Source organism: Monodelphis domestica, chromosome 1 (assembly GCF_027887165.1).
Source record: "Monodelphis domestica isolate mMonDom1 chromosome 1, mMonDom1.pri, whole genome shotgun sequence".
Lineage (NCBI taxonomy): Eukaryota > Metazoa > Chordata > Mammalia > Didelphimorphia > Didelphidae > Monodelphis > Monodelphis domestica.
This window is the reverse complement of record NC_077227.1, coordinates 620555564-620576264: the sequence shown is the minus strand read 5'-3', so window position 1 is coordinate 620576264 and position 20701 is coordinate 620555564. Positions and strand designations below refer to the sequence as shown.

General features: G+C 34.4%; 1 protein-coding gene across 1 annotated transcript in view; it reads left to right on the top strand.

Moving 5' to 3' along the window:
• Nucleotides 1-20701, top strand: part of SPTLC3 (serine palmitoyltransferase long chain base subunit 3) — a 221477-nt gene that overhangs the window by 147573 nt on the left and 53203 nt on the right. The window contains exon 9 of the mRNA XM_001374333.4: nt 16795-16921. Coding sequence (XP_001374370.1) covers nt 16795-16921 — 127 coding nt within the window. The remainder of the gene's footprint in view (nt 1-16794; nt 16922-20701) is intronic.

The following is a 20701-nucleotide window of genomic DNA, read 5'->3' as shown; positions in this document are numbered from 1 at the left end:
TCACTGTCTGCAGTAATCTTTAAGCCCAAGAATGTAAAATTTACACCACTTCCATTTCTTCTCCCTCTATTTGCCAGAAAGTGATCAACCAGTTGCTATGATCTTAGTTTTGAGGTTTGTTTGTTTTTAATGTTAAGCTTCAAACTAGCTTTTACATTCTCCTCTTTCATTATCAGAAGACTTTTTTACTTCTTAACTTTCTGCCACCAGAAATATATCATCTGTATATATGATGTTGTTGATATTTCTCCTGGCAACCTTAATTCTGTCTTTTGATTCATCCAGCCTGGCATTTTTTGCATAATATACTCTGCATACAAGTTAAATGAATAAGGTCACAATATGCAGCCTTGTGGTACTCCTTTGTCAATATTAAACCAATTGTTCCATTATCTGGTTCAAACTATTGCCTATTGCTTCATCACCCATAAAGAGGTTCCTCAAGAAATAAGTAAGATGCATTCATAGTCCTATCTGTTTGAGGACTTCCCACATTTTGTTGGGATCCACACTGTCAAAGTCTTTAGTATGGTCAAGGAAGTAGATGTTTTTTTCTAGAACTCCTTTGCTTTCTCCATAATCCAGGGAATGCTGTCAATTTGGTTTCTAGTTGCTCTGCCTCTTGGAAGACCAGCTAGCACTTCTGGTAATCCTTAGTTCACATATTATTGAAGTCTAGTTTGCAGAATATTAAGCATAACTTTTCTGGCATGTGAAATGAGCACAACTATTCGGTGATTTGAATAATTTTTCGATGTTGCCCTTTTTTAGGACTGAGCTGTAAACTGATTCTTTCCAAATCAGTGACCACCGTTGAGTTTTTAATTTTCTGGCATCTTGAGTGCAGCACTTTAACAGCATCATCTTTTAGACCTTTTAAATACTCACAGAATTCTGTCACCTCCACTGATCTTATAAACAATGGCTCCTAAAGTCCACTTGACTTCATTCTCCAGGGTGTATATGGCTCTAGATCAGTAACCATACCATTAGAGTTATCAGTGATATTAAGATCTTTCTTATTCAGTTCTTCTATTCAATTCTACTATTTTTGTCTTTTATCCTATATGTTTTTGCATGAAGCACTCCCTTGGTATCTCTAATTTTCAATTAATAAATAAATATTTTTTCAATGCACTATATGCCAGGCTTTGTGCTAGGTGCTAGAAATAAAAATAGAATGCAATAAATAATCCTGGCTCAAAAGAATACTGCTTTCTAGATTCCTATTACTCCAATGTTAAAATTCTCCACTGTACATCTATTCATATTTAAAAGGCAAGTAATTGTATATAATAGAATGAAGAAAGAGTAAGAGAATTAGAAGGCAGTCCTTATAAGATTGAGGACATGGGTTCAATCTGATTTTACCCCAAAACCTAAAGAGCTACAATATCACTATTGAGATACGCCAACAACTACAATGGATACTGGATGACAAGATTATAGTTATCAATGTTGATAAATGTTTTCCTAATACTGAAAAAACAATTTAAATCATCTATGCCACTCATTGTTAATAGCATCATGTTTGCCTGTGAAGGACAAAACACAAACACATGCATGCATACACACATATACATTTGAAGAGTTGGAAATACTTGCCCATTCATATTCACAAGTAGTCTGGATATGAATGTGTCCTGTTCTCCAACAATCTCATTATATTTGAGCTGCTCCAACTGCTAAAAAAGGACACAAATCTGAAACCAGAACTGTGCAGATGGAATCACTTATTTGTTCAAGATTTATAATCCCCTCCCTCTTTTATCCAAGAGAGTACAGGTTATAGTCCCTATAACCCTAATTAGACAGCTCAAGAGTATATAAACAAAAATAAGCTTATAGTTGAAAAAAACTATGAATTCCATTTTAGCAACTAATATTCCCAGGAGACTCTCAATTGCCCAAAATTTTAGATTTCTGAAATTGCCTTAGCCCTTTAAAAATAGCATTTTTATTCTGATATTATGCAGGACCATATTTCTAATGAATCCTAGCGCTTTACCATGATGCTCTTCCACACTATCAGAATTAATTATTAAGTTAATGTTAATAATTCATGGCATAACCAAAGGCTGAAAAATCAACTCTGTAAGCATTTGCAAAAGGTTCATACTCTTTCTTTGAATAGTAAAATATTAAGGTTATATAGCCTTTGAATTTAGTGGTACCTAATCTAGGACATATTGCTTTAGGGATTTATATGGTAATGTGAAGATTTTAGGAAGAGCCAGGACCCACTGTTTTTCTGTTGACACAATTTTTAATAATCATTTTCTGATATTTTGACATCCATGTTCTCTCCCTCCCTTCCATTACTCCCTCCTGCCCAAGATGGAAGGCAATGTGATATAGATTGTATATGTGCTATCATATAGTACTTATTTCCATATTTGTCATTTTGTAAAAGAATACACATATCACTTACACCAGAGAAAAAAAGAATAGTATGCCTCAGTCTTCATTTAGACTCCATCAGTTTCTTATATGTTTTGTCATGAATCCTTTAGAGATGTCCTGGATCCTTGAGTTGCTGATTATAATTAAGTCATTCACAATTGATAATCATATATTATTATAGTTACTGTATACAAAGTTCTCCTAGTTCTGGTCAATCCACAAAGTTCTTAATTATACATTATTTTGTTTCTTGTAACTAAAGTAAAACAAAGGATCTTGAAAATTATGAAATATTACCAACATTTATAGATGTATATGTCCTATTTTTTATCTTTGATTCCCTTCCCTTGATATTTTCTATATGAAGAAATTTTGTAACTTTTTTACTATAGGAATTTGGAACAAGCAAATTACAGTTCTGCTCCTTTCTCTATCCCAATCTCTCTCATCTCTAATCTATCATCTACATAGTTGCCAAATCAAGTTCAATAGAAATATGGTACTGTATTGCATCAAATGAAATATACTGTTTTTAAAGGGCTAAGACCATTTCAAAAATCCAAAATTTGGGATGAATTTCCTGGGAATGTTAGTTGCTAAAATGAAATTCATAATTTTTCCAACTGTAAGCTTATTTTTGTCTATATACTCTTGAGTTGTCTAATTAAGGCTATAGGAACTTTAAGCAGAAGTCTTAACACTTCCCTTCTTGAAAAACTTCAGGTGCTTACTATTAGATCTAGGATAAAATCCTCCTCCTTAATTCCACTAACTTTCAAAGCAACCCATTTCCTTTTTTGGACAACTCAAATTGTTAAAAAGATTTTCCTAATATCAAGCCTAAATTTGCTTCTTTCCAACCTCCATCCATATAAAACAAGTCAAATCCCTTTTTTCTCTAGACAATCCTTCAGATTCTTAATCATGACAATCATTTCCTGCCTTGAGTCTTCTCCTTTCAAGTTAAACTTGCCTAGTTCCTTAAACCTATCCTCATAGATTGGACTCAAGCCCCTTCGCCATATTATTTGCCCTCCTCTGGAATTCTCCAGTTTATCAAAATCTTCCCTAGAGTGGTGTCCAGAAATGAAGTCTGATGAGGGCAGAGTACAGTAAGACTATCATTTCATAACCCTAAAAGTTATGCTATTTAATCATGCTTCCCCTTATCCTGAACTGCTGAAATTCTTTGAATCTAAGAATACAATTTTCCACTGTTCCCCATCAAATTTCATCTTGAATTCAGATCAATGTTACAAACATGTTAACATCTTTTGGGGTCTTTTTGTCCAGTGTTTTGCCTCCCAGTTTGGGGCCATGCAAATTTGGTGAGCATGTTATGTATTCCTTTATCTAAGTAACTGAAAAAAAAAAGTTAAATAGTTCAAGGACAAAGATAGATTCCTAAGGCATTCCAGTGGAAACTCCTTTCCAAGCTGACATTAAATTACTCTTTAGGTTCAGCCATTTAATCAGTTCTGAACCTATATAATTTTGTCATCTAGTCATAGGATCAGAAATGTAGTCAGAAGAGATCCTAGAGAGCCTCAAGTCTAAGAAAAATACTGGGGCCACACACACACAAAGGTTAAGTGAAATTTCCAGCATCACATAGATGCTATATCTGGGCAAAATTAATTCATATCTCTCTTTTCCATAAGAAAAATATAAATATTTATTTAAAAACTCTGTTAAAACCTAAGTGAATTGTATCTGCAGTATACTTCTGATTGTGAGTAACTCCATCAAAAAAGGAATGAAAGTTGGTTGGGTTTTTTTTCCCCCTAAATTGTCACTGTTTCTATAATGATTCATTGTATAATTTTCCCAGTGATTGAAGTCTAACTCACTGTATAGGAATTTTCTCCTCAATCATCTCTACCTCTTTAAATTTCTGGCTTCCTGTAAGATTAAATTCAAATGAAATTTTATTCAAGAAACTTTTCGCATTCCCCCTAACTCCTAATATTTCCCGGTCTAAAGTTACTTAGTAGCTACTTTGTACCTTCAGTATGCCTGTATCTGTATATGTTCTCTTCCTCTTTTAGAATGGAAGTTCCTTGAAGGGAACATTACTATGTTTTGTTTTGCTGGGGGAGAGGGGATATTTGTTGTTATATAGTGAGAGCTTTGTACTGTGTGTGGTATATAAGTGCTTAATGATGATTAATTAAATGATTGTCCTATAATTGGCAGACTTTATTCACTTATCTTTTTAAAAAATTTCCTCCTGTATCACACTTAACATAATCAGTAATCACATTCACTAGTTCTGTAAGTACTCAAGTATATAATCAATCTATATTAGCCCTGAATTCATCTAAGACAATTTACTATTACTATTAACTTACTATTAACTTTTCTTAGATACCATCTCCTTTTGGGCATTTTCTTTGGTCACTTCCTTCCCAAAAGTAATTCTCTTTGGCTGAAAAATATGAAGAGCTTTTTGCCTTCTCTTCTCATCAGTTATCATCACATCTACCCAAGAAGAGTCCTATCTTTTTTTCAGTCCTCATCTTTCTCTTAATAATCACTTTGTTATCACTTTGTTGAGCCAGACTCAATCTGTTCTAAGCTTTAGCATTCTTGCTACTCTTTTTTAAAGAACCATGTCATGCTGTTACAGTTATTGGGCCTTATTTCAAACAAATCTGATATGTAAACTTAAAAATTTAAATTTGTTGAGGAATTCCAAGTGCATTCACATAGATGTTTTCAAACAATTTCCATTTTTCCTCTTCAGAATTGTTTTCCTGTGTGTCTTCCAAATTTCATTCTTGAGAATTTCACACTCTTCTATTACAATTTCCACTGTAGAATTTCAGTCCATGGCATCTTCCCTACCATGGCATCTCAGAACCCTTGCAAAATAAATTTTATCCCTTCTGGGGTACAGTCTGAATATGCTTGGTTTTCTTATTCTCTATCATAAACTTTAAGGAAGGAGTGATCACTGTCCAATTTTCCCATCATTTACACCTTCAAACGCCAAGTACCACATTGATGATGAAAATCAGATTGAGGTCATTCTACCTTTCAAAGGCTGAAATTATCATTAAGACAAGTCAACAACAATTATACATGTAAAAACCCCGTGGAATTGCTAGTTGACTCCGGGAGGGGTCAAGGCGGATGGGACAGAAAGAACATGAATCATGGAAACATGGGGAAATATTCTAAATTAACTAATTTGATTAATTAATTTTTAAAAAAACAAGTCCATATATTATTAGCTGCTCTTCTTTTGGAAAAGAGAGCTCTGGCATGTTAGATCAACTAAAATTACACATCATGCCAAAACCCCTGATATTTTTCTTCTTTCTATTCAGGTAGTCTATGGTATGTTTTCTATCACCAAGGTGATTCTGGGGTTTTTTTTATCTTCACTCAAATGTTCTCAAGTAGGTTTTTGTTATTTGGTTCCTAGATTTCCTCACCAGAATACATTCTAAACATACAATGCTACACTACACCCAGTTAGGGTATCTGAAATGGGTAAAGAGCCAGCAAAAGAGCCTGAGGAATAGAAAGAAGGGTAAAAATGAAAATGAAGAGAGAGAGAGAGAGGGTCAAGGAAATTCAGAGAGATTATTCAGAAGAAAAAGGTAGTCAATTATATCACATGCTGGTGGTTGGTTGAAGTCAAGAAGGATAATGAATAAGAAAGTCATTATATTTGGTAATTAAGAGATCACTGAGTCTGCCTTCTGAGACCAAATAGATTAGAACTGGTTCCTGTACCATATTAACAAACCTTCAAAAACTGAATACCAGCTAACATATGACTTTTTGAGTCTTCAATACTTGTTTTTCAAATTTTCCTCAATAACAAATGTTCCCCCATCTCAGTCTATCTCTGATCTTCACAAATATTAACTACTCCATATCAGCTTCATAATTTCCTTTCATGTATCTATTCACTTCAATTCTTCCTTTCTTCTTTTGCTTCTTCCACTGTCCCTAAGCCAGTCACAGAAAAAAGAAAAATTTTATATTTATCCATGTAAATGTTTTCACCTCTTCCTCCCCATCACAAGAGAATATAAGCTTCCTGAGGCCAAACATTCTTTTTATTTTCTTTTTGCATCATCAGTGCCTAGCCCTGTGCTTGCTATATAACAGGTATTTAATAATTTTAATATAATTGAATATCACAAATTAACAGTACCATACCAAATATATTTGTTTACTGGCAGTTTTTTTTATTTGAATAACATGAATAAAAATGTATATACTTAATAATTTACAATGTACTCCTGCATATATTATCACCTTTAATAAGTAACATATTATATATAAACTATAATATAAATTATCTTCCCATTTTTAATGCAAAGAATCCAATTACTCTGCTCTTTACCTCATAGATTCTGACACAGTTCAATGAAGGTTACCATGTGTATATATAATAGTCAACCTTCAGAGAAAACTAAGTACCTGTTGTGAGTTTCATATTCTGGGTTCCAGCTTCCTATATATACAAAGAGAAGGTAGGCCTAGATTGCATCAAAGTTCCCTCCAAGTTCTAAATCATGAGTAAAAATGCTGTTGCTTCTCATTCTCTATGTTGCACTGCAGTTTTTTATCCTACCACTAGATGGTAGAAAGAAATAGAAAATGAAATAGAGGACACCACAGCTGATGTCATATAATTTCAGAGGGAAAATAGACTTCAAAAAGCATCTGATCTAGCAAGAAACATTGCCCTACACTTCAGGAAGCAAAATCCAAAAACCAGAGGACAGGTATTGGGGGATTAAAAGTTACATAGCAAGATAAAGTATTGGACTTTGAATCAGAAGAGATTTGGGGTTTAATCCCTTCTCTGATACTTACTAGTTACATAATGAAAGGTAAGTCACATATAATAGCTATTTCACATAGTTATTATGAGGATCAGATTAGATAATACAGATAAAGCACTTTTTAAGCCTTAAAGTATTATATATGAATGTTGCTGTTGATCCAGAAATTGACTACCTGACCTCTAGCCTACCAGCTCTTTTTGGCTTGATCTCTATTAGGACCTCTAAAGAGTTTCCTTCACATATCAAATTCATGATTTACTACATGTTGTGTCTGTTCTTAATAATCTACAGCTTCAATTTCTAATGTAATCTTTAAATGAGAATGAACCAATACATGAAAGTTTCCATTTAAGAAAGTCACATTTTTGAGTTTTAAGGAGCATTGGCACTTTGTTTATTATATATTCATTATTTAGATTTTTCACTGTACAAATTTTCCTCTGAATGTTGGTTGAGTTGAGTTTCTATTTTGAGTTTGATTTTTTTGTTGTTTTTTAATAAAAAGATGGTACATGCAATCATAAGAATCTTGATTTGAAAGTAATTTCTTATTTTTCAATTCCATTTTCTTCAAGAAATAGAATACCTCATAAATTTCAGAGGTTAAAAAATATGAAAAAGGAAATTTTTAAAAGTTTGTTTTACTGAGGAAATTTCACCCAAAAAATTCAAATTCTCTGCTAAAAGATTTCAAAACAAGTCACTTTTTTAATGCCATCACCAGTAGTCTTGACTTTTGTCTTGCCTCTAGACTTGGATGATTCTGGAAGAGCAAGAAAAGCTAAAAAATCAAAAGATATCACCAGTCTAAAAGAGAAACTAGCAGAGCTTAACGAGGAAATAGACAGTAAAACTATACTAGTGGGATACCTGAACCTTTTTCTATCAGATCTAGATAAATCAAACCAAAAAATAAATAAGAAAGAGGTAAGAGATATGAATGAAATATTGGAAAAATTAGAGTTCATAGATATATGGAGAAAAAATAAGGACAAAAAGGAATACACCTTCTTTTTAGCAGCACATAGTACATTCACAAAGATTGACCATGTACTAGGGCATAAAAACATGACAAACAAGTACAAAAGAGCAGAAATAATAAATGCAACCTTTTCAGATCATAATGCAGTAAAAATAATAATTAGTAAGGACACAGGAAGAAGCAAATAAAAAATTAATTGGAAATTAAATAATATGATTCTCCAAAATCAGTTAAAGAATAAATCATGCTAACAATTAATATTTTCATTGAAGAGAATGACAATGATGAGACATCCTTTCAAAATCTATGGAATGCAGCCAAAGCAGTACTCAGGGGGAAATGTATACCTTCAGTGCATGTATTAAAAAATTACTTAGGGCAGAGGTCAATAAATTGGGCATCCAAATTAAAAAAGTAGAAAGTGAACAAATTAAAAATCCCCAGATAAAAACTAAATTAGAAATCCTAAAAATTAAAGGAGAAATTAATAAAATTTAAAGTGAAAGAACTATTGAATTAATAAATAAGACTAGAAGCTGGTACTTTGAAAAAAAATTTAAAATAGATAGAGTACTGGTTAATCTAAACCAAATCAAAGATGAAAAGGGAGACCTCACCTCTAATGAAAAGGAAATTAAGGCAATCATTAAAAACTATTTTGCCCAATTACATGGCAATCTAGATGATATGGATAAATATTTACAAAAAATATAAATCACCTAGATTAACAGAAGAAGAAATAGAATACTTAAATAATCCCCTATCAGAAAAAGAAATTGAACAAGACATCAATGAACTGCCTAAGAAAAAATCCACAGGGCCTGATGTATTCACAAGTGAATTCTACCAAACATTTAAAGAACAGCTAATCCCAATATTACTCAAACTATTTGACAAAATAAGCAAAAAAGGAGTTCTACCAACTTCCTTTTATGACATAAATATGATACTGATTCCAAAGCCAGGCAGATGAAAAACAGAGAAAGAAAACTATAGACTAATTTCCTCACTGAACATAGATGCAAAACTCTTAAATAGAATACAAGCAAAAAGACTCCAGCAAGTGATCACAAGGGTTATTCATTATTATCAGATGATATTTGTACCAGGAATGCAACGATGGTTCAATATTAGGAAAACTATCCACATAAATGACCATATTAAAAAGTAATATGACAAAAATCACATGATTATCTCAATAGATGAAGAAAAAGCCTTTGATAAAATACAACACCCATTCCTTTTGAAAACACTAGAAAGTATAGAAATAGAAGGGCCTTTCCTAAAAATAATAAACAGTATATATTTAAAACCATCAGCAAGCATCATCTGCAATGGGGATAAATTAGAAACCTTCCCAGTAAGATCAAGAGTGAAACAAGAATGCCCATTATCACTTCTACTATTTAACATTGTACTAAAAATGCTAGCAGTAGCAATTAGAGAAGAATAAGAAATTGAAGGTATTAAAAGAGGCAATGAGGAGACCAAGCTATTACTCTTTGCAGATGATATGATAGTCTATTTAAAGAATCCTAGAGAATCAACGAAGAAACTAGTGGAAATAATCAACAACTTTAGCAAGGTTGCAAGATAAAAAATATACCCACATAAATCATCAGCATTTCTATATATTTCCAACACATCCTGGCAGCAAAAGTTATAAAGAGAAATTCCATTTAAAATCACCCTAGACATTATAAAATATTTAGGAATCTTTCTGCCAAGACAAACAGGAGTCTATGAACACAACTGTAAAACACTTTCCACACAATTAAAACTAGATCTAAACAATTGGAAAAAAACATTAATTGCTCACAGGTAGGACAAACTAATATAACAAAATTTATCACCAGTGATGTCATTTAGATCCTCTTCAAGTACAAAGGATAACAATCAACCACCAATTAGATCCTACCACACTGAAATGCTTTCAAATATATTATATTGCTAGAGGGCCAACCAAATGAAATTCTGAGAAGCATTGTCACTATGTGAGTGATAGAATTTTTTGGTTATATCAACTCACAAAAACCATATACTAGAGATAAGAGTTGTGATATCTATCATCAATGACAGTAACTATGCCAACAAAACCACAAATTCTTCAAATACTGAAGGCATATAGCCATAGTCATGGTATTAGGAAGTTTCTTTGTTATAGCTTTATATTAGTAACTAGATAAAAACCTTGATGTTAGGCATTAAGCCATGACATCTCAAACTGATGCATAATAGGGAAGATGATTTAATTATCTGAGATGACCAGGAAAATCAAATTACAAATAGCTTAGTAACCAACAGTGAAGAAGGTCCAGAAAAACAAAATGACCTGATTAGGATCTATTCCAGTGGTGGCAAAGCTTTTAGAGATAGAGTACCAGACCCACCTCCACCCCACCCCACCAGACCCAGTGCCACGTCTGCCCTCCCCCAGAGAACATGTGCCATGCCACAACCCAACCTAGTGCTGAGTGTGCACTACCCCTCCCTCTTACCCCACACAGAGGAGGGAGAAAGTATTCCCATTGACCACTGGGCAGAGGGGTGGGTGAAGTAAGGAATGTCTTCAGGGAGTGTAGAAAGGAAGAGAGGAGTGAGCAATCAGCTCCACTCAGCTCTTCTACCTGTGAGCCAACCACCTTACCTCCTATGGGCTCCCATTGGGCTTTTAGGCAGAGAGGCAGGTAAAGTGAAAAAATATTGTCAGTTGCAATGGAGAGGGGGAAGGGAGCAGTTCCACCTGAGTACCTCTGCCTTTCTGGTAACAAACTCTACAGGTGGAGGGAGGCAGCCAAGAACCCACAGAGAGTTCTCTGCATGCCATCTTTGGCACCTGTGCCATAGTTTCACTATCACTGGTCTATTCCATGGTCACCTTTAGACAATGCCAAATTAACAAGCATTTTCAAATGTTTCCCTTCTCCAAGGACCCCTTTTTGCAGGTGGGTGGATAGTATTTCTTTATTCTCTGATTACTAAGATAAGATCATAATCTCATTATTAGCATCCTCTAGAAATCTCTTATCTAGAAAATTCTACATGAGGAAGAAACAAATATTTTAAAATAAAGATATAAAAGGGGAGTAAAGGTTTGGACACTAGTCCCAAAAATATTATTTTTTCCCTGACAAAATGTAAAATGTTCATTTGCCTTCACATATTCTACCATCACATATGAACTAAAAATATGCCTTACTCTCTTCTCACTCCCTACAAACTACTAAAATTGCACACAGCCAAGCTTTTCTTGTTGCCCATTTTAATGTTATATATAATCATCATCTGGCTATTAGGCAGCTTTAATTTGATATCTTCTCTTTGGGGGATTTTTTGAAAAAAAAACTTCAAAGAATTCCTTCTCTCTACCTATCATGATGTTATTATAAATGGTTTGTTTAGAGAAAGGGCTCAGCTGATGAGAATTGTTTGTTTCTTTCCATTTGTCTAGTTGCTGAGGAGATGTTGTAAACTTTGCTGAACCCAGAAGGATCCAGATTTTGTTAGGTGCATGAAAGTGATTTGTTTAATAGTTTGAGTGGTTTTGCATGCACCAAAGTCCTGATCATTTCAACCTGCAAATGAAAACCCTAATAGAGAATATTTTTTTTTAATCTTGGTAGCCATCATGATTCAAATCTACAAGGCTAGAACTCAGAAGGGGAGAGTAGTGAGAAACAGGAGAGGCTGTCATTAAACTACACCATAACCCTCTGCTAAAGGTTCAGTCAAGCAGGTTTGGCATAGGCCTTTCAGCATGGTGAGAGTTTGCATTCATCCACAGCAAGATTGGTTAAATCTGACTCCCTGCTCAGCTCAGCTCTGGCCCAAGTTCTTTGATATGGCTGTGTTTAACAGCCCTTTGAAGTAAATGGGGGTCACAAAATGAGCATTAAAATGTTTATTCAAACAGTCCTCTTGTCTAAATTCCTTTAGCAAGGCTACCCCTGTCCTTGAACCATGGACCTAAGGGTAGGGAAAATAATCAAGATTTTGAACCTACAATTGTGCACTATAACCTCAGCATAACTAGATCTATAGCCCACTCTGAAATAAGACACAACACAGACCCAAATTGCAAAAAGGCCAAAGTCGACTATTAATTAATTTTTTATGGGGCCTGAATGAAAAGGACAAAAGAGAAATCAATAATCAAGACTTTCATCCTTCCTTGATGCTCCCCAGGGCTCAATCTACAGTAATGTGAATCCAAAAATACAATTCCTGAAAAACTAAGTTAGGCCAAAAAAGAAATAAATTTGCAGGCAATTTGAGACTTTAAATTTAAATTTCATTAATCTTTTTAAGAACATTCACTGCCATAAGAAAAGCAATGATTCCACAAGAGCTCTAGCTATGGAAAGGGTTAGAAAAATTAGCAGGTAGGAAGAGTGTTAGAACATTTTTATGAACATAAAGAGGTCCTTCCAACATCTCAAAGACATTGGCTTTCAGTCCTTGCCCAGAATTCACTCTACATATGGTCTAGTGAATTTGGTTCACTTTCCCAGCACAATCAGGGGCTCTCTGCCACCCATACCACTGTCCATCAATCGCAATTCTAATCAATTGATCAAAAAGTATTTAGGAAATATTTATGTGCTCTCATTATCCTATATATAGTACTATCACACTCCTCACCCCACTCTTACCTTTCAACCTCAAAGCAATCTCTTCCCAAAATAAAACTAAAAGGAGTCTGGAACTTCCAATTCACATTTCCTATATAATCTAGGGATTTTTCTGCTAGTCTTTCTAATATGTGGAGGGCTATGAAAGGAAAGGGATGTGGTTGCCTTATCAAATGTCAGATCATTAGATTATCTCATTTTCCTATATATACAACCCCTAAAAATACTCACACCATAGATTTACTCTGAAATAAACAACCGTTATCTCACTTACTGAACATAGTATCTCTAAAACTTAAATTGTATACTATAGATTTAAATGTTACAGGAATTCAAAAGAGAGAGATCCAGGAAGGCATCATAGAAGAGAAGAGACTTGATCTTACCTGTAGGTTTATCATTTTACCCTTAAACCAATTTTCTTTATCAACTTTCCTGTCTATCTGAATGGTACCACTATTCTCTCAGTCATTCAGGCTTGAAGTCTGAGTCATTTTTGCTCTCTGGACTTCATGCCTTATAAGTTTAAGTCTTTAATTTATCTCTTCCTCCCATTTCCATTGCCACTATTTTATCAATCCTCTCATCCTCTCTAGATCTATTGCAACAACCTTAATCTTTAAATACTACCTCCCTCCAAACTCTTCTTCCAGCAACTTTCCCACATATTATTGTCATCTAATCTTCCCCAAAGATTCCAATTTCATCTTATCACTCGTCCTCAGGGGTTCCCCAAGACCTACAAGATAAAGTCCAAACTTCTCAGTCAAGATTTCAAAGCTTGTACAATCTTGCCCTATTTCTATCTAGCCAATCTCATCTACCACTATTCCCCAATACAAAGTCTGCCATTACCACAGCCAAATGTTTATCATAACTCTGGTATGTATCAAATTCATTCCCTAGTATTTATACCTTTACTTGAGCTGTTCTGCTGGAATGTCCTTCTCTCTTCTCTGCCTTCCCAAATGCTACCCATCCTACAAGATCCAGCTCAAATCTCAAATTCTCCATGACTTTATCTCTAATTTATATTAGTTTCCTGTTCTTTAAACTTCTATTCCACTTATAGACTGTCTTTCTCATTCAGAAATGCTACTTTGTGATATTTTTCTAACATTATGTAAATATAATGTATCTGTATTATACTTTCATCTGGAAATATCTTTCTTCTTTTCAATTAGACTCTAAAATCCTACAAAACAGGATCTATATCTTATCCTTTTGCATTTCTTTTTGCTATGAATATATCAATAAATATTTGAATAAATGAACTAGGTTCAATGGAAAAGAAAAAACTGAAAGTGCATTCAATCAGCAAGTATTTATGAAGAATCTACTATGTCACAAATATAGTGCTCAACCATTCATGTCAGGTATCAGGGAAAGAAGCAGCATGAACAAAAGGTGAAACTACTGAAATGGTTGATAGAGGAAGTGGAACTGACATGAAATGTGGATTTCAATTGTGGAATAAAGAACAATACTTTCTCCCTCTTCCCTGAGATTTTAACTCCCAACATTGGTCCTGGGTGCCTCCACTGGCTTCCTCTCTGGCCCTGAATGTGGGAACCTTGGGAACCTATGTTAGAAAATGATCAGTGTCTTCTGAAAGCAACCTTTTAAGCCCTCTTTTTATTTCCCAAAAAGTGACCATGGCTAATTCATTGCAGATATTGTTAACTTGTACAGAAATCTATCATCAGCCTACTAACTCCTCTCTGTAAGATATCTTGGGTGTTTTTAGATTTGCTCCTATACTGGTAAGGCAATGATATAATCACATTGGACTGGAGCTTGATGCCCTAGAGCCACATGTTTGTGCCATCTTTGTTATCCTAAAGGTTAAATTTATGGACTATTTCATTGTCATTGGGGGCTTTCTAAAGACACTAACACTTTTTATTCTTTCAATGAATATTTCTGATCAACTCTTCTGTTCTAGTCCCTGTGCTTGGTACATTGCTGGGAATACAAAGAAGTGTAAGATATCTTCCCTGCCTGGGACAATATATAATAGCTAATCACAAACAACCCAAACACATTAAACAAGGAGAGTATAATAAATATCACACAACTAATGCAATGTATAATGGGAATCCAGGAAAAAGAAAGATCACTTATCAGAGAAGGCTTAAAGGAGGGAGTACCCTTTGAGCTGGGCCTTTAAGAATGTTTAAAATTTATAGAGAAAGAGATATGTAGGGAGAAAAGAGAATAGTTTGAGCAGAGGTATGAAGACACCAACGTGTAAGCTGAGTTTGGAGAATAGCTCATTTAATTTGGCTTTAGCATTCCTATAGAAAAAATAGAGAACAAATCTGGAAAAGTTAAGTTGGGCCAAACTGAACTTAAATGGCAAGATGAGGAAATTTCATTCTGTACATTTGTTTTGTGAAATTTGACTACAATACTGACTCTTCTATAAACTCAATATTCCATTCTACAAACTCAACACTTCATTTTCTACCTCCAGGTATGTTCAACAGCCCACTTCCCTGTCCCATCTAAAAGGCTCTCTCTTCCCCATTTTCTCCTTTCACAATTCTTCTCTTCCTTCAAGAATCAGAGTAAGTACCACCACTTCTAAAATGCAATCCCTATGATTAATTGTTAATTAATTTCTCTTTCCTCAAATCTTCCTAACACACTTCCTCTGGATCTTTACTTTGTACACCTATATATAGTCTTTTTTTTTTCTTTTCCAAACAGAAATGGATTCCTTGAATACAAGTAGTGTCATCTTTTAAATTTTTTGCATATGTCTTCCACAAGAAGATACTTGAAAAGAGCTCACAAGAATTTTACATTCATCTTATTTAAACTAACAACTGGTACCATCTAGGAATAAATGAGTTTTCTTAAAAGAAAAAACTAAAGCTTCAGCCTAGCCTTTGGTCAAATTATCCCAAATTTCCAGTGAAGTCATAATTAGTTAGGTTTGCCTACAGTATTATTTTGACATCAAGAACAAAGGCTAATCATTTTTCCTACTAATGAAGACCTTCACTTTATTAATAATTAATCCTTAAGTGATACTAGTATGCTCAAGAGTTTTCAATATTCTCTGATGTTTTTGTATAAAATCCAAAAGTTTAAATCAATCTGAGATTATCATAAACCTTTTACAATCTCTCTTCCACTTACCTTTTTAATTTTGCCTCCTCCTGGCCTAGAAGGTAATTAGTTGGCTCAGTGAACATAGCACTAGCCTTGAAATAAGGATGGTCTCAGTTCAAATTCTGCCTCAAATGTTTACCAGCTGTGTAATCCTGGGCAAGTCACTTAATCTCTGCTACCTTAATCCACTGAAGAAAGATATGGTAAACAACTCCAGTGGTTTTCCAAGAAAACCCTATGAATGGTAGGGTCCACAGAATCACAAAGAGTCAGACAAAATTGAACAACAACAATAATACTGGCCCAGACGTTTCATTAAAGCTAGACTATCTACTCAATTCAATTCATGTGTGTCCCTGCGCACGTGTGTGTGTGTGTGTGTGTGTGTGTGTGTGTGTGTGTGAGTATGTGTGAGTGGTGCTGGGGATACAAAGACAGCAATGTACCTATAACAGTATTTTACACTGCCAAAGAAAACAAATGAGCTCTTGACTTCAAGGAGATTACAGTCTGATTGAAAAAGTAAGAAAGGCTCATATAGGCAAAAACTAAAAATACTACCTAGTATTTTCTAGTATGCTTTTCATTCCCCCCCTCCCCACTCCCACCCCAATGCAGTCTACATTCCAGCAAACTAGTCTACTTGATCTTTCCCTTCTTTGAACAGACCTAAAGTGAGCCTAGGGGAAAATTCTCATTTCTTACCAAATAAACACACACACACACACACACACACACACACACACACACACACACACACACACACACAGGCAAGGATTTGAGGATTTGAAGAAACCCTAAAGTTTTTCTGATTTGCATTTTGTTTTTCTTTTTTCCTTTATTTCAGGACCTGGTGGATTATTTAAGAGTTCATTCCCATAGTGCTGTTTATGCTACATCTATGTCTCCACCTATTGCGGAACAAGTAATTAGGTCTATGAAAACCATCATGGGACTAGATGGAACAACAAACGGTAAGACATTCTGTTGTGTACATAGATCATATTTACTCTACCTCCCAGGGCTATTTCTGCCTTTATCGTGACAAGTCAAAATTCAACCAAGTAGAATATATATATATATATATATATATACACATGTTTTATTTGCGCTGTTATAAAATATTTTACAGAAAATGAATTTTGGTAATCATATTATTTTAAATGGACTATATCAATTTAACAAAACTAGAGCAAATTTTACCATTTGAATTTGCTATATAAATTTAGAGGGCTTTATTTTTCTTTTCCCGCTATTTTCATATTACTTGGGTCTGGGTTTTTTTTGTTTTTTTTTACAATTAATTATACCTATTAGTTACTTTCTATCTCATCAGATCAACATTGTCTCTGTTAAACCCTGAGGAGAAAGTAAGTTACCTACTTCCTTTAAAGTGTAAGCAATGGTTATAGAAGAAAAGTACAATGACATAGTAAACATAAAGTTTATAATTTATTCAGTCCGTTGTAGCAACAGCTCTCTCTACTAAGGCTTTCATTTGGAATAAGTAAACATGCATAGTACATTATTGTGAGAACCTAATGTTTCTAAATGTCTGTTTTATTTAAATTAAAGTGAGGAATGAAGAACACAAGTTAGGAATCTTTCCATTACTTTCTCTTTTCTGTCTAGAATATTAACAGTAACTAATTTACAGGGTAAAGTTATCCAAAACTAAAAGGTCCACACTATTGCCCTGCTATTGCTATCTAAGGGGATCTGAGAAAGAGAATAGCATTAAAGCCTTCATCTTTGGCTCACTCTTCTGTGCAACTGTAATCGAAGCCTGAAAAGCTTTGTTTCATCCTGAGTTTGGGGAGTGATTTGCCAGATCTGTTTCTTGATGAATGTCTTCACTTTAATCTGCAATGCAAAGCCGTCTGCTTCAAAGACAGGCAAGCAACAAGAATAAGGTCAATGTTTCTTTGATGCCATGGTTCAAAGATGAAATAGCAGTGCCACTAAAATGACAGTGTTTATGCAAAAACAGCTACCCTTCACTCCAAAGCTAGGCTGGCAAGAAGTTAATGCATAGAATGAGGGACTGCAGACAATGTAGAACATATGCACTGTAGTCCCTTTTTCATCTCCTGTGTATAATACTTTACAGAATTAAATGAACCAAGAGAGAAGACTTGATATTTTTATCCTAACAAATGTTGGGTGGCCTCTATGAGAATACAAGACAATAATTCTATGAGGATATCATCCCTGTCTCATATCTATTTTGTATCCTCCTTACCCCCTAGATCTAGCACAGTTGACTTAATAAATATGTGCTCATTAGCTGTAAATCAAAAAAAGCACGTTTTTCCAAAGAAATCTCATAAAGTACAATTTCACATGACAGTCAGGATTAAATGAAATGACAGAGATACAGAACAAAGATCAAGTCTTTTTATCAAATGTGAATATAGTCACCATGATCAGTTGATCAGATCTTCACACCAACTGTTGGACATTTCAAACTGGATTTCTCAGAGACATATAAAATTCATGCCCAAAACAGAACTAGCTATCTCCCCAAACCCACCCCTCTTCCAAAATTCCATTTTTGTCAAAGGTACTACCATTGCCCTAGTCTCCTTGATTAAAAAACTCCTCACTCTTCCTCATCCTCCATACTGAGTCAAATACCAATTCTAGCCATTTCTAATTTCTAAACATCTCTCACATTTGACCCCTTTCTATTCACTCACATAACCATCATTTTAAAATGGGCCCTTTGCCATCTCTAAATTATTATTATGGCTCTCTAATTGGTTCCTCAAGTATCTCTTCACTATAGTTCATCCTCCATATAGCTTCCAAAGTGATTTTTCTTAAAAGAAAATCTAACCATGTTACTTCCCTCATCAATAAACTCCAAACTCCCAGTTTCTCTAAGAAAAAAATATTAATGCCTCTGTTTAGTTTTTAAAGTGCTTCAAAACCCTCACCCAATCAATTTTTGCAGATTTAAAGCAGATTATATCCTACCTATTCAACCAAACTGATTTTCTCTCTGCCACTCACAAACATTACTATTATGACTTGTCTCCCATCTCTGTGTATACCTCATTGAAAATGTAAGCTTTGTCAATAGGGATTATTTGATTCTTTGTATTTGTATCCCCACTGCCTACCATATAGTAAGCCTTTAATAAATACTAATAGATTGAGAATGTTCCTTTCATTACCAGATAAGCCTATGCTCTACTCTCCAGTCTGTCCTGTTTCTTTACCAATTCTATTGTGTTTTCTGAAATGTCTACATTTCAACCCAAGTAATGGGCCAAAATCCATATTGTCCCTACTTGGTCTTGAAGGACTGATTGTGTAAGTTCTAAATATTTATCAGTTGTCTTATTCATCACAAATGTTGTTTTATTCAAAATTCAACCTACCATTAACAACAAAATGCTGAAATTAAGTTGGACATGAAAATATTATTTCTTCATTTACAAAGCATCCTGAGAATTAAGGCAAAGCAAAAAAAAATGCAATTTTCCTTCAATTATGTACATTCAAGTAAAGCTTTTCTAATTGCCCTAAATATTTCACTTGATCATCTCTCCCAGGTGTTATAACTTCTTCTCTCCCTTAAGTTCCTCCAAAAGTACACCATTCCCTATCTCATTAGGAATTCTTCAAATTCCTAATTTACTGAGGAAATGTTCCAGAAGATACTTTATGTGCCTTATTCTAAAACTGAATCTCTCTGTATTATGATCCATCCTTTCTGCCTTGACCTCTATCTGAAGAAGAAATAAACCTTCCTGATGAAATCAAATTTCTGTCCCCTTCTCTATTTTAAGAAATGTCCCCCTTTCAATGGTATCACTGATCTCTTAACTGCTAAATAAGATGGTCCTTGGGGATGCCTTCTCCATGATCTCCAATGAGCTATCTGCAGCTTTTTGACCATATTTTCTGTCTAGATCTCTTCACACAAAAAATGCTTTCTCTGTCTTTCCCTTTTCTGTATGATTACTCTTCAGTCTTCCTTGGTGCTTCATCATCTATCTCCTGGATTTTCAACGAAGGTGATATTTAGGACTCTATCTTGGACTCTCTTCATTTCTGTCTGCAGACTTTTCATTGAAACACTAATCACCATATGTGGGCTTAATCATTATCTCTATGCAATTGACTCCCAAATACATATGTCCAGCCCCAACTTCTCTCCCCAATACTAGTTATACACCATCAATAGCCCAATGGATAATACCATCAGAATGTAGCATATGTATTTCAAACAACATGCCCCCCAAAACTCAACAAGCATTTATGAAGTACTTAGTACTGTCCTAAGCACTGGAAAGAATTCACTCTCTTTCTCTCACCCTCCTTAAAACTGTCAATTCAAAGTCCTCCTATTCCTCTTGAGTGCTCATTATTCTCTCAGTAAACACAGATTCCCACCAACTTTAGAATAGCTCTTTAATCTTTCTTCTCCACATCTCATGTCTAATCGGTTGCCAAATTTTGTTAATACTAATTCAAAATCTTTCACAACTGACCTCTTATCTTCAAGTAGTCACTACTCTAATGTGGACTCATAACCCCTCTTTCTTCCCTGGGTTCTTCTTTTAACCTCTTAATTGGTCTTCTTGCTTACAAACTTTCCTCTCCCTGAACCATCTTCCATTCAGCTGCCAAAATCATTCTCCTACAGCACTGGTCTGATTATGAACCTTCTATGTTCAAAACCAGCCAGTGGTTTCCCACTGTTTGTACAACAAATATTAACTTCTAAATCTGGCATTTAAAAC